General features: G+C 47.5%; 1 protein-coding gene across 3 annotated transcripts in view; it reads left to right on the forward strand.

Annotated features, from left to right (window-relative positions):
- Positions 1–12,947, forward strand: part of ttc7b (tetratricopeptide repeat domain 7B) — a 65,758-nt gene extending 52,811 nt beyond the window's left edge. For all 3 annotated transcript variants that reach the window (XM_036954712.1, XM_036954713.1, XM_036954714.1), the window contains 3 exons: positions 2,299–2,439; positions 5,566–5,768; positions 12,187–12,947. In XM_036954712.1, the coding sequence (XP_036810607.1) occupies positions 2,299–2,439; positions 5,566–5,768; positions 12,187–12,408 (566 nt within the window). In that variant the 3' untranslated portion in view covers positions 12,409–12,947. The remainder of the gene's footprint in view (positions 1–2,298; positions 2,440–5,565; positions 5,769–12,186) is intronic.
- The last annotated feature ends 776 nt before the right edge of the window (positions 12,948–13,723 follow it).

Here is a 13,723-nt window from a genome sequence, read left to right on the forward strand (position 1 = left end):
GTTGTCCATGACTGACTGTTGTGTTGTAGAGACCAGTTAGTTTCACTCCTGGGCCTCTAGGCTTTCAGACTATTAATAGGTTTCATTTAAGCTTCCCTGACAGCGAACACACACAGGCCACACTCTTGTCATACGTCCAGCCCGGTGTTCTTTGACATTCTCTTGGACTTCACTAGAAACAAAACAAAAAAGGGGAATGGATGAGGAGGAAGCAACTCTGTCCTCTCATGCCCCAGTGAAATGGATACTGTTTCTTTAAGAACATGTAGATTTCTTTCTGTGCTGCTGTGAACTGACAACCCACCCTCCACATCGCTCTCCATTAGTGCCTTGCGCTTTGTACCTTGCATGAAGGCACTTTTGGCTACCCTTTTAGGCCGCTGTGTGTGTGCGTGTGAGAGAGTGTTTGTGTACTTTTTCCTAACTGCATGGATTACCATTTTCACTCATCCAGGTTAAGATTACACCAGTTTAATCCAGGCTTAATTTGACCCTTTCACCTGCAGTGGGTGCCATTTAATTGACTTCATTGGATAAAACAAGTATCTACAGCCTGCTTGGTGACACAGCTGTCTGTCTTGATGGTACAGCTCCTGGTGCTCTTTCTCCATCTTTCCAGGGACCTTTTAAAACAATCAATCCCTCCACTCAACCGGGTGTTCCTTCCTTCTGCGATAAACCTTCTTCAGCCATATCAAGTTGGTGTGTCCATAGAAATAGAATGACTAGAACAGGCAAAGCCCTTCAGACCTTGCCAATATGCTCAATTTGGCTGACGTGGCTGTGTAGTTCCATGGTTGACGCTGGATGCATCCCAAATGGCACCCTATTCCAGATATAGTGCACTACTTTTGAACAGAGCCGGTGTCTCCAGTCTACATGCTAAATGTGGGCGCTAGGGCTGAGACTGGGGCTCTGTAGGCTTAGTGCTGCTGTGAGGGAGGGAAGAGTATCGATCTCAGGCCCTGAGTCCCAAATGGCATCCTATTCCCTTTACAGTGCACTACTTTTAACCAGGGTACATAGGGCTCTAATCAAAAGTAGTGCACTAAAAATGGAATAGGATGCAATTTGGGACACTGACAGGGTTTGTAGGTGCATACTGTGTGACTGTCGCTTCAGTCAATAACCAGGGAGCCAGAGAGAAAGCAAACATGTTATTTTTCTGATATGAGAAGAGTGAAGCAGTTTGACGCGAAAGGCTGCCTGCCTGCCTGTAATCCTGTGGTGTGGGTGTTCAGAGAGGCAGAGTGAAGGATGAGAATGTGTAGTTGTAGGAGAGAGACTTCTTAGATGAGCTATTGTGTTCAGATCATAGAGCTATAACCATATAGGACGGTATATGTATGGTTCAGATTGTGTTCATCACTCGTGTGTTGAGCCAATAAAAGGAGTCGGTGTTGTGTTTTATGGCCATTCGGTAGTAGTGGTGAGTGACGTGTTGAGGAGAAGAGTACATGTTAAAGCATTCATGTGGACCATAGATGGATGCTACTGGTTGTTAAAGGGTCTATAGTGTAAGAGTCACTGAGCTCCAGTATACAGAAAGTGTGTGTGTGTGTGCTGTGTGTGTGAGAGTGAAGTGGCCGTGTGTGCCTCACCAAAAGCCTGCCATGCAGATTGAGAACCCAGAGACTGATTCCTATTCCCATTTCACTAAATCCTCTTAGCAGCATTTCAGCTTAAACACAAATCAAATCTCTCCTCCCAACTCGCAAGACCTTATCAAAAACATCTCTCTATTGCCAGGGATATTTTCTCTCCCCCCTAAATTCATCACAGGACTTTTCTTTGCCCCGGTGCTTTCACTAGATCTTCTTGACAGGATTTGAAGATAGGGACCATTTGTGCTTTAATCTAAAGCTCTTTAAGGCCAATAATGAAAGCTCTCTCGCTCTTTAGAGCCGGGGAAAGTAGTATCCACTCCAAATAGTATTTTCCACCAACTCCAGTCCCAAATCAGTTGGCCTAGTTTGTACAGCTACAGCCAGGTTATTGTATGTCTATACGTCTGGATATGTGAATCAGTGGTTTGCAAGGATAATCGACAGTTAATAGCTGCTATCTTAGTAACACTGCCTGTCACTAGTAGCCTATATAACATGAAGCTTTTTGTGAAGGCATGAAGCCATCTGTGTGTGAAGTTTTGTGCAGCTAATGTCCTGAACGATGGATGCAGAATGAGTGGAGTAACATTACCCTAAAGTTGCATCCTTTTACCATGAGGAGGTGCTGGTGCTGCTGTGCTTACCCCCTCTTCTCCCCTGTCGTCCTCTCCTCCTCCCCCTCTATCTGCAGGCTCGGTCCATGCCACATCCATGGCGGCGTCGCGGGTGGAACAGGCCCTGTCAGAGGTGGCCTCCTCCATGCAGAGCAGTGCCCCCAAACATGGACCCCTACACCCCTGGATGACTCTGGCTCAGATCTGGCTCCACGCAGGTATGATAGTACACTGTAACACACAGCTATGGTAGTACACTGTAACACACAGCTATGGTAGTACACTATACCACTATAACACACAGCTATGGTAATACACTACACCACTATAACACACAGCTATGGTAGTACACTATAACACACAGCTATGGTAGTACACTATAACACACAGCTATGGTAGTACACTATAACACACAGCTATGGTAGTACACTATACCACTATAACATACAGCTATGGTAGTACACTGAGTCACTACACCACTATAACACACAGCTATGGTAGTACACTACACCACTATAACACACAGCTATGGTAGTACACTATAACACACAGCTATGGTAGTACACTACACCACTATAACACACAGCTATGGTAGTACACTATACCACTATAACATACAGCTATGGTAGTACACTGAGTCACTACACCACTATAACACACAGCTATGTTAGTACACTATAACACACAGCTATGGTAGTACACTATAACACACAGCTATGGTAGTACACTACACCACTATAACACACAGCTATGGTAGTACACTACAACCCCTATAGCACACAGCTATGGTAGTACACTACAACCCCTATAGCACACATCTATGGTAGTACACTACAACCCCTATAGCACACAGCTATGGTAGTACACTACACCACTAAAACACACAGCTATGGTAGTACACTACACCACTAAAGCACACAGCTATGGTAGTACACTACAACCCCTATAGCACACAGCTATGGTAGTACACTACAACCCCTATAGCACACAGCTATGGTAGTACACTACACCACTAAAACACACAGCTATGGTAGTACACTACACCACTAAAACACACAGCTATGGTAGTACACTACACCACTAAAACACACAGCTATGGTAGTACACTACACCACTAAAACACACAGCTATGGTAGTACACTACACCACTAAAACACACAGCTATGGTAGTACACTACACCACTATAACGCACAGCTATGGTAGTACACTACACCACTATAACACACAGCTATGGTAGTACACTATAACACACAGCTATGGTAGTACACTACACCACTATAACACACAGCTATGGTAATACACTACACCCCTATAACACACAGCTATGGTAGTACACTATAACACACAGCTATGGTAGTACACAACTATAACACACAGCTATGGTAGTACACTACAACCCCTATAACACACAGCTATGGTAGTACACTACACCACTATAACACACAGCTATGGTAGACCACTATAACACACAGCTATGGTAGTACACTATAACACACAGCTATGGTAGTACACTACACCACTATAACACACAGCTATGGTAGTACACTACACCACTGTAACACACAGCTATGGTAGTACACTACACCACTATAACACACAGCTATGGTAGTACACTACACCACTATAACACACAGCTATGGTAGTACACTATACCCCTATAACACACAGCTATGGTAGTACACTATAACACACAGCTATGGTAGTACACTGAGTCACTACACCTCTGTCACTAACACACAGGCTGGACAGCCAGAGGGGAGTTAGTATAATGCTGCACTATCCTGCTGTTATTGTATTATACCCTTATCCTACTCTCATTAATTATGTGTACCAAAAATGATATCCATTATCCAGAATGATATCCTGGAGTTGTGTGTTGTGTGCGTGTGCACTTGTGTTCATGCATGTGTATGGTGTTAGTGATTGGCAGGGTGTGTGTGGGAGTGGTAATCCATTGACTCAGGGGTAGCAGACAGCAGCTTAATGGAATCGATATGTTCCTGTGAGGTGGTCGACTGTTAAGCGTTAACATATCCCAGGCAGGGCCTCCTGGACTGTTGCTGCTGCCTTTCATTTGCAGTCCTCCTGCGATGGGTGGGAAAGAACACACACACACACACACACACACTGACTGCTTTATGTGGTCATTATCCTTATTGCCATCCTTAGATACTTAGATCCTCACACTGATAAGAAAACCAAGGGGACTCTTTGAATCAGCTCTGAAAGGGAGATATAAGGATGGATGGGGGCATTGTGAGAGGATAGGGGGGCATTGAGAGAAGGAAATGGGGTGAGAGAAAGAAGGGGAAGTTAGAGAGAGGATAGAGAAAAATGGGGAGAAGGCAAGTAGAGAGAAGACGAGAAGGAGGGGGGTGCAGGGAGAGGGAGATAAATCCGCTCCTGCTCTCACCGCAGAGCGTTGAAATGCCAGAAGCGGAGGCCAGAGCAGAGCAAGGTCCCCTCCCTCCCTCAGCCAGCTGCTACTGCTTGCCTATCTAGTAGTGCTGCTGAGGCTTTGTGAACCAACCCCAAACAGTCTCGTCCACACACACACACACACACACACACACACACACACACACACACACGCTGCTGGAGGGTGAGCAAGGCTGTGGCGCTCCATGAAGATTTTCCAAAATTCCAGAGAATGGAGAGATGGGGGATGGTGTCCTGGATATAACCTCCTTTCTCTGGGACCAACAAATGAGGACAGCACTGGAGGCTTAGCTGGCTGCTCAGAGAACAGCCTGCCTGGAGACAGACAGACAGACAGACAGACAGACAGACAGACAGACAGACAGACAGACCCAAATACAGAAACACAGGGACAGTTTCACACAATCAGACTCGCACACACACATCAGTGCCACTATAAGGTCATGTTTGCTCATAATTATTATTATAGTTTTTCAGCTATTTCAACCAAAAGGAAGACAAATAGGAGACATGATATGATCTTTGGATGTAAGTCTGTTTTATTGCTTTTGGAAAACTCACTTTCAAGTCTCTGTCTGTATGTGATCTATGGGCTTTACTTTAAACCCTTATTTACAAAGCAATAAGGTGTGTGTGTGTGTGTGTGTGAAATGTTTATCAGGCTGGCTGCCACCTGCTAGAAGCTCTCATTTCCTCTCTTGATGAAATCATTAAGTCAAAAGACAGCTATCACCCCTCTGGTCTGCTGCACCTCCCATTACCATAGGAAGTGTGTGTCTGTGGGTCTGTCTGAAACGGTTTCTGTTAGTCAGTCAGTGTATGTCCTAGTTATTTGTGTCAGTGTGTCACCTCACGGTCCTCCTCTCCCCTATCTACTCTCTCTCCTATCTCTTTCTCTCTCTAGCGGAGGTGTACATTGGCATGGGCAAGCCTGCGGAGGCGACGGCCTGCACCCAGGAGGCTGCCAACCTGTTCCCCATGTCCCACAACGTGCTGTTTATGCGGGGCCAGGTGGCTGAGCTGCGGGGCAACGTGGACGAGGCCAAACGCTGGTACGAGGAGGCCCTCTCCATCAGCCCCACCCACGTCAAGACCATGCAGAGACTGGTGAGTGTCTCTTCTGTTCCCCTCTTCTCTGTCTCTCGCTATCTCTCTCTCCATCATCAGCCCCACCCACGTCAAGACGATGCAGAGACTGGTGAGTCCTGAACCTCTACATCCCTCTGTTCACATCTGTTCTGTTCTCCCTCTCTCTCGTCTTCCCTACTACTGCCATGTCAACCATGCAGTCTGACAGCTGACATTCTGTCACTCTTATGGGCCTCCCAGTCCCATATCCATAGTGCCTCCCATAGTCGCTCTCTCAGGTCATAGTCAAGTGGTGCAGACCGAGGGGGGAAGCCCATTGTTACTGTCACTCTGTAAACCTCCATGCTGCTTGCTCATCACTTTGAATGGAGAGACTGCAGGTCTGACTCATGCTGTTAGCAGATTAGCTTTTCGTTCTGTTTATTACAAACTAGACACTTTTGGGATGAAAAGGCTGCATTGAGCCTAATGAAAAGGGCCTTTTGGAGGAGAAGGGGAGAGATACCGAGAGAGAACAAGAACAAGAGACACAGCATCTCTCTATCTGATGAGCTCATAGTAAAAACCCAATTATGGAAATTGAAAATGGGAGCTTGTGATTGGTTGGTGGTGAATACAGAATAAACCCAGAAGAACCCACCACATTGTGCTGTGTCAGCACCTCAAGCAGGGGGATTGTCCAATCTGTTCTTTTTACACGCTCTCTCACTCTTTCTCTCTCTCTCACTTTCTTTCTCTCTCTCACACTTTCTTTCTCTCTTTCACTCTCTCTCTTTCTCCCTCGCTATTTCTTTCTCGCACTCTTTCTTGCTCTTTCTCTCTCTCTCTATACTGTACAGCTTGGCGCAAAAGTGAGAAGTTTAGAGCTTCTCTACTGTGTTGTGACTGTAAAGTCTAGCTAGAATGGGATAATGCCTGAGGCTGTAGTGGAGAACTGTCTTATTGTGTGTGCCTGTTCACTCAACTGTGCGCGCGTGCAGATCTGCGTCTCTAGGATGAGATGGTGCTGAGACAGGAACAGGATTTGTCCTCTAGCAGCAAAGAGAAGAGCAGCTTTATTGGCTGACTGACTAAAGGAAATAGTCCTTATTCCCCATGACCTGATTTGTGTTCTCTGCTGATAAATCTTCTCTCTCTGTGTTCGATTTCCCAGTTCAAAGTCTCTGCTTTGACTGTGTTCTAGTAGAAAGGCCGTGTTCCTGTATCCTGCTGAAAATGAAATTTAATAATGTGTGTGTCCGTGCGTGAGTCTGTTTTAAATGCCTTATTTTGTCTTCTACACCAAGCTAAGCTAATCACTGGGTGGAGACCCGCCTGTTGAATTATAAATGAGCCTCTTTCTTCTAGAGAAACAGGAGAGCAGTCCTGACTGCTGCCGTAGTGGGGACACGCACATCCCTTACTGAGCTGAATAGTGGAGCCTTGTCCCTCTGACTGTAGTTTGTGGTGTGATGGTGACTGGAATAGTTTGTGTTGGGATGGTGACAGGAATGGTTTGTGTTGGGATGGTGACTGGAATAGTTTGTGTTGGGATGGTGACTGGAATAGCTTGTGTTGGGATGGTGACTGGAATAGCTTGTGTTGGGATGGTGACTGGAATAGCTTGTGTTGGGATGGTGACTGGAATAGTTTGTGTTGGGATGGTGACTGGAATGGTTTGTGTTGGGATGGTGACTGGAATAGTTTGTGTTGGGATGGTGACTGGAATAGTTTGTGTTGGGATGGTGACTGGAATAGTTTGTGTTGGGATGGTGACTGGAATAGTTTGTGTTGGGATGGTGACTGGAATAGCTTGTGTTGGGATGGTGACTGGAATAGTTTGTGTTGGGATGGTGACTGGAATAGTTTGTGTTGGGATGGTGACTGGAATAGTTTGTGTTGGGATGGTGACTGGAATAGTTTGTGTTGGGATGGTGACTGGAATAGTTTGTGTTGGGATGGTGACTGGAATAGTTTGTGTTGGGATGGTGACTGGAATAGCTTGTGTTGGGATGGTGACTGGAATAGCTTGTTGGGATGATGACTGGAATAGTTTGTGGTGTGATGGTGACTGGAATAGTTTGTGGTGTGATGGTGACTGGAATAGTTTGTGTTGGGATGGTGACTGGAATAGTTTGTGTTGGGATGGTGACTGGAATAGTTTGTGTTGGGATGGTGACTGGAATAGCTTGTTGGGATGATGACTGGAATAGTTTGTGGTGTGATGGTGACTGGAATAGTTTGTGGTGTGATGGTGACTGGAATAGTTTGTGGTGTGATGGTGACTGGAATAGTTTGTTGGGATGGTGACTGGACTAGTTTGTTGTGGTGGCGTGATGGATGACGTTGGGTGCGGTGTTTGGCTGCTGGGTGGTGTGATTGTTTCACCGTGTGTCACGTTGGTGTAGCGTCTGGGATGCACAATGTTTGTCAGTCAGTCAGTCTGAGCTGCTAATGGTAATGGGTCTTGCACACTGTATGGCACGATTTATACACTCTTTACACTCCTCTCCATCCCTCTCCCTCCATCCACCACTCTTTCCATCCCTCTGCCTTGACAGGCCAGTTTGTGGAGGGCTGTGCATCACTCCACCACTCTGACTGGCAAACGGAAAGAGAGCGAGAGAGAGAAGCTGCGAGGGATGGAGCGAGAGAGCACAAGAAAGAACGGAAGGGAGGGAGGGGTCCTGCTGATACAGCTGTGACTTCTAGACTGGATCCAAGAATCAGGCTTATAGATTCCTCTCCACATTTCATCCCTCAAATCTTCCCTCCACTTTTCATGAGCTATTAATTTCCTCTCCGGACTGGCTACGGCCATACTGTCCTTGGATCTACTGTGTCTGTCCGTGTGGTAACACAGATTAGTGTTGCACCGTACACCAACATTTCTGTTCTTTTTCGATACTAGAACATGAAAAACGTTTCAAATGTAAATTATTATTATTTTTTTTACAACGCCTCCACCGCGTCTCCACCGTGCCTGCTCCGTGTCTCCACCGTGCCTGCTCCGTGTCTCCACCGTGCCTGCTCCGTGTCTCCACCGTGCCTGCTCCGTGTCTCCACCGTGCCTGCTCCGTGTCTCCACCGTGCCTGCTCCGTGTCTCCACCGTGCCTGCTCCGTGTCTCCACCGTGCCTGCTCCGTGTCTCCACCGTGCCTGCTCCGTGTCTCCACCGTGCCTGCTCCGTGTCTCCACCGTGCCTGCTCCGTGTCTCCACCGTGCCTGCTCCGTGTCTCCACCGTGCCTGCTCCGTGCCTCCACCGTGCCTGCTCCGTGCCTCCACCGTGCCTGCTCCGTGCCTCCACCGTGCCTGCTCCGTGCCTCCTCCGTGCCTCCTCCGTGCCTCTTCCGTGCCTCCACCGTGCCTCCTCCGTGCCTGCTCCGTGCCTCCACCGTGCCTGCTCCGTGCCTCCACCGTGCCTGCTCCGTGCCTCCACCGTGCCTGCTCCGTGCCTCCACCGTGCCTGCTCCGTGCCTCCACCGTGCCTGCTCCGTGTCTCCTCCGTGCCTGCTCCGTGTCTCCACCGTGCCTCCTCCGTGTCTCCACCGTGCCTCCTCCGTGTCTCCACCCTGCCTCCTCCGTGTCTCCACCGTGCCTCCTCCGTGTCTCCACCGTGCCTCTTCCGTGTCTCCACCGTGTCTGCTCCGTGTTTCCACCGTGCCTGCTCCACTTACTCATTGCCAGCTCTAGCCTGTCCTGAGGAGCCACTGCACTCACTGGGAGTGGGCTCGGCTGCATCACCGCTTATGCTGCACAAAAGTTAACACACATCAATAATGCAACACGGCATGTAGAAAGGGTAAAACTGTTAATTACTGTTAACAAAACGATGTCCATTACAGTCTGGAACACTATAAAATTCAAGAAGATACCAGTAGCTTCCAGCTTTGTAGGCTAAATTTCCATCAATTCACTACCCTAGTACCTTGTTTGGGATAATATGCAAACTATAATGCAAAATATTGCTGATTTCAATGCTGATTGTGACCAAAAACCTTTTTCATTCACTTCGTCTCCCCCGCCTCACATCTCTTCCAGTCAAGATAATATTTGCTTGTGCCTCAAACTGTGTTTGTGAATGACGTCATGGGTCTTGAAGAGACAGTACACACTTTTATAAAAGAAGAGATGGCTTATTCTATGCAAATGTTGTTGATCAGTACCATTTTAAAATAAGTGACTTCCTCATGAAGCTGGTTGAGAGAATGCCAAGAGTGTGCAAAGCTGTCATCAAGGCAAAGGGTGGCTACTTTGAAGAATCTCAAATATAAAATATATTTAGACTTGTTAAATCTAAAAATCTACATCTTTTTGGTTACTACATGATTCCATATGGGTTATTTCATAGTTTTGATGTCGTCACTATTATTCGACCATGTAGAAAATAGTAACAATAAATAAAAACCCTTGAATGAGTAGGCGTGTCCAAACTTTTGACTGGTACTGTGTCTTGATCAAGTTTTATTCTGTGACTTTGGCTAATAACCCTTTCTTCTTTTTTTTTGCCCAGGTATCGTTTTGGTATCCAGATTTGTGATGGTAGCGAGTATCGTGTTACTAAATCTGGTATCGGTATTGAAGTCAACATTCTGGTATCGCGACAACAGTAGCACAGATCCTGTATCCCCCAACTAGCCTGTGTTACTGAGCTCTTTGATAGGCATAGACGGGCTTATCTAGTGGTGGTATTATACGGGTAGTGTTTCTCCGCTAATGCTAACTCGCTGCGAACCACTACTTGATCGATCAGGTAGCAGTGGTGTGCCAGCTCTTCGATGCTGTGGGACAGTTATTAGATGTAGTTATCACTGTTTCTACTGAGAAGATGCCAACGATGCGCCGCAGTAGCAGCAGCCAGCGACTTTTTAACAGTTAATGCTGTTAAAGGGGCAATGACTTTTACTCCTTCTTTATTCTCTCTCTCTGTGTCTCTCGAAGTCTTCAATTTAAATGGAGTTGGTGTTAATGCAGGAAGGGCAGGGTCCAGACTTCTCCTATTTCTGTATTCTCTTTCCTTTTCTCTCCATATCACTCTCTCCATCTATGCTTGTGGCGTGTCCCAGGGGTGTCTGTCTCTGGCTACAGTGCCAGTGCTGCTTTCCCACACACATTTGACTAATTAAGCAGCGTAGCAGCTCAGAGCAGCTTGCTGTGGCCGGGACCACAGCCACACATCACTCTGTGTCAGTTCTGCTGTATCTGAGCTTTTTCATTTTGGGTTTATTTTGGCGTCTGTCTCGTTGGTCTCCGCAATAAGCAGGCTTGTCACATCTCAACAGCCTGTCAACTCAGGGGAGCGACAGGGGGCACATATACACACACACCTCTTTATGTCATTCAGCCAGAGTTCTGTGGAGAGGTACAGGGTGGAGGAGATGGCTCTCCTTGGCCTCTAACTGTGCTGACTGCTCTCTCCTCTCTTGCTCTTTCTCTCTCTCGCGCTCTCTATTTCCCTGTCTCGCTCTCTTCTCAATCTCTCTTTGCTCTCTTCTCTTTCTCTCTTGTTCTCTCTCTCTCTGTATGTGTCTGTCCATTTGAGCCCTTTTCTCTCCATGGCGCCTTGGGGAAAGAGCCTCAAGGTTGCTCTGTGAATGATTTAGCTGTCTACTGTGGTGACAACGGCTGACCTTTTGTGTTAGATTAACAGTTACTTAGCCTGGTTTTTAAAGGCTGGCTGCTTTGATAAGTTAATTGAAAGGATGAGATTACATGAGTGTAGGATGTGACTAAATGGAGTGTGTGATTGTACAGTTCTCTTTCTCTCGTGTGTGTGTCACTAGGATGGAGTCAGCTGGGCAGTGATAAACAGAAGGGTTTAAACTCCTCGCTCCTCTCTGAGTCGGTGTTACAGACTGTATTAACTCTCCCTCTGTCCTCGGGTCTGATCCTGCACCAGCTGCAGCGGTACAGCCTGGCAGAGAACATCGTTCACCCCTCTCTCTCACTCCTTCACCATGTCACTCACTCACTCCTTCTCTCTCCCCATCTCCTAGGGTCTGATCCTGCACCAGCTGCAGCAGTACAGCCTGGCAGAGAACATCGTTCACCCCTCTCTCTCACTCCTTCACCATGTCACTCACTCACTCCTTCTCTCTCCCCATCTCCTAGGGTCTGATCCTGCACCAGCTGCAGCGGTACAGCCTGGCAGAGAACATCGTTCACCCCTCTCTCTCACTCCTTCACCATGTCACTCACTCACTCCTTCTCTCTCCCCATCTCCTAGGGTCTGATCCTGCACCAGCTGCAGCGGTACAGCCTGGCAGAGAACATCGTTCACCCCTCTCTCTCACTCCTTCACCATGTCACTCACTCACTCCTTCTCTCTCCCCATCTCCTAGGGTCTGATCCTGCACCAGCTGCAGCGGTACAGCCTGGCAGAGAACATCGTTCACCCCTCTCTCTCACTCCTTCACCATGTCACTCACTCACTCCTTCTCTCTCCCCATCTCCTAGGGTCTGATCCTGCACCAGCTGCAGCGGTACAGCCTGGCAGAGAAGATCCTTCGGGATGCGGTGCAGGTGAACTCGACGGCCCACGACGTGTGGAACAGCCTGGGGGAGGTGCTGCAGGCTCAGGGCAACGCTGCTGCCGCGACAGAGTGTTTCCTCACCGCCCTGGAGCTAGAGGCCTCCAGCCCCATACTCCCCTTCACCATCATACCACGACAACTCTGACCTGGGAGAGAGAGGCGCACACACACACACACACACACACACACACACACACACACAAGCTGCTTTATCCCCCCCAGTGTGAAGGTGCCAAAAACCTTCCTCAGAAGCGCCACCATCAACCACCCTGTGATGTCTCGGGCCCATCTCTTTCATCCCAATGAGATTAGACAACTACCTCTCTCCTCTTGAGGCCATTCATAGGCCTAGCTAGATGAGCTGGAGGGAGGGACCATGGACAAAAAATCCAAACACTGATTATCTGGTCCAATAATATACATCAATGTAACTGTTGTTGCCATGCCAACACCAATGTGCTGTCTCCGCCCCCTAGTCTCTGCTGTGACCACTGTATCGTATACCACAACCCCTTGCTGTGCCTGACTATGACTCCTGCACTCCAGCCTTTATCTAATCTACACTGAGCAAAAATATAAACGCAACATGTAAAGTGTTGGTCCCATGTTTCATGAACTGAAAGATCCCAGAAATTTTCCACATGCACAAAAAGGTTATTTCTCTCAAATGTTGTGCATAAATTGTCTACATCCCTGTTATTGAGCATTTCTCCTTTGCCAAGTCCATCCACTTGACAGGTGTGGCATATCAAGAAGCTGATTAAACAGCATTCTCACTACATAGGTGCACCTTGTGCTGGGGACACTAAAATGTCACTCAAAAAGTGCAGTTTTGTCACATAACACAATGCCACAGATGTCTCAAGTTTTGAGGGAGTGTGCAATTGGCATGCTGACTGCAGGAATGTCCACCAGAGGTGTTGCCAGAGAATTGAATGTTCATTTCTCTACCATAAGCCGCCTCCAACGTTGTTTTAGAGAATTTGGCAGTACGTCCAACCGGCCTCACAACCATAGACCACGTGTAACCACGCCAGCCCAGGACCTCCTCATCCGGTTTCTTCACCTGTGGGATCGTCTGAGACCAGCCATATAGGCAGCTGATGAAACTGAGTATTTCTGTCTGTAAAATTATTTCTGATCGGCTGGGCCTGGCTCCCAAGTGGGTGGGCCTATGCCCTCCCAAGCCCACACATGGCTGCGCCCCTGCCCAATCATGTGAAATCCATAGATTAGGGCCTAATTAATTTATTTCAATTGACTGATTTCTCCTTTGCCTAGATAATCCATCCACCTGACAGGTGTGAACTGTAACTCTGTGAACTGTAACTGTAAAATCTTTGAAGTTGTTGTATGTTGCATTTTATATTTTTGTTCAGTATCCATGGTGGGGAGGGGGGGGGGGGGAGTTAGCCATACAAGCTGGCTACTCACTGATCCATCTGTTTTCTCTGGCTGTT

This window comes from Oncorhynchus mykiss, chromosome 19 (assembly GCF_013265735.2).
Source record: "Oncorhynchus mykiss isolate Arlee chromosome 19, USDA_OmykA_1.1, whole genome shotgun sequence".
NCBI lineage: Eukaryota > Metazoa > Chordata > Actinopteri > Salmoniformes > Salmonidae > Oncorhynchus > Oncorhynchus mykiss.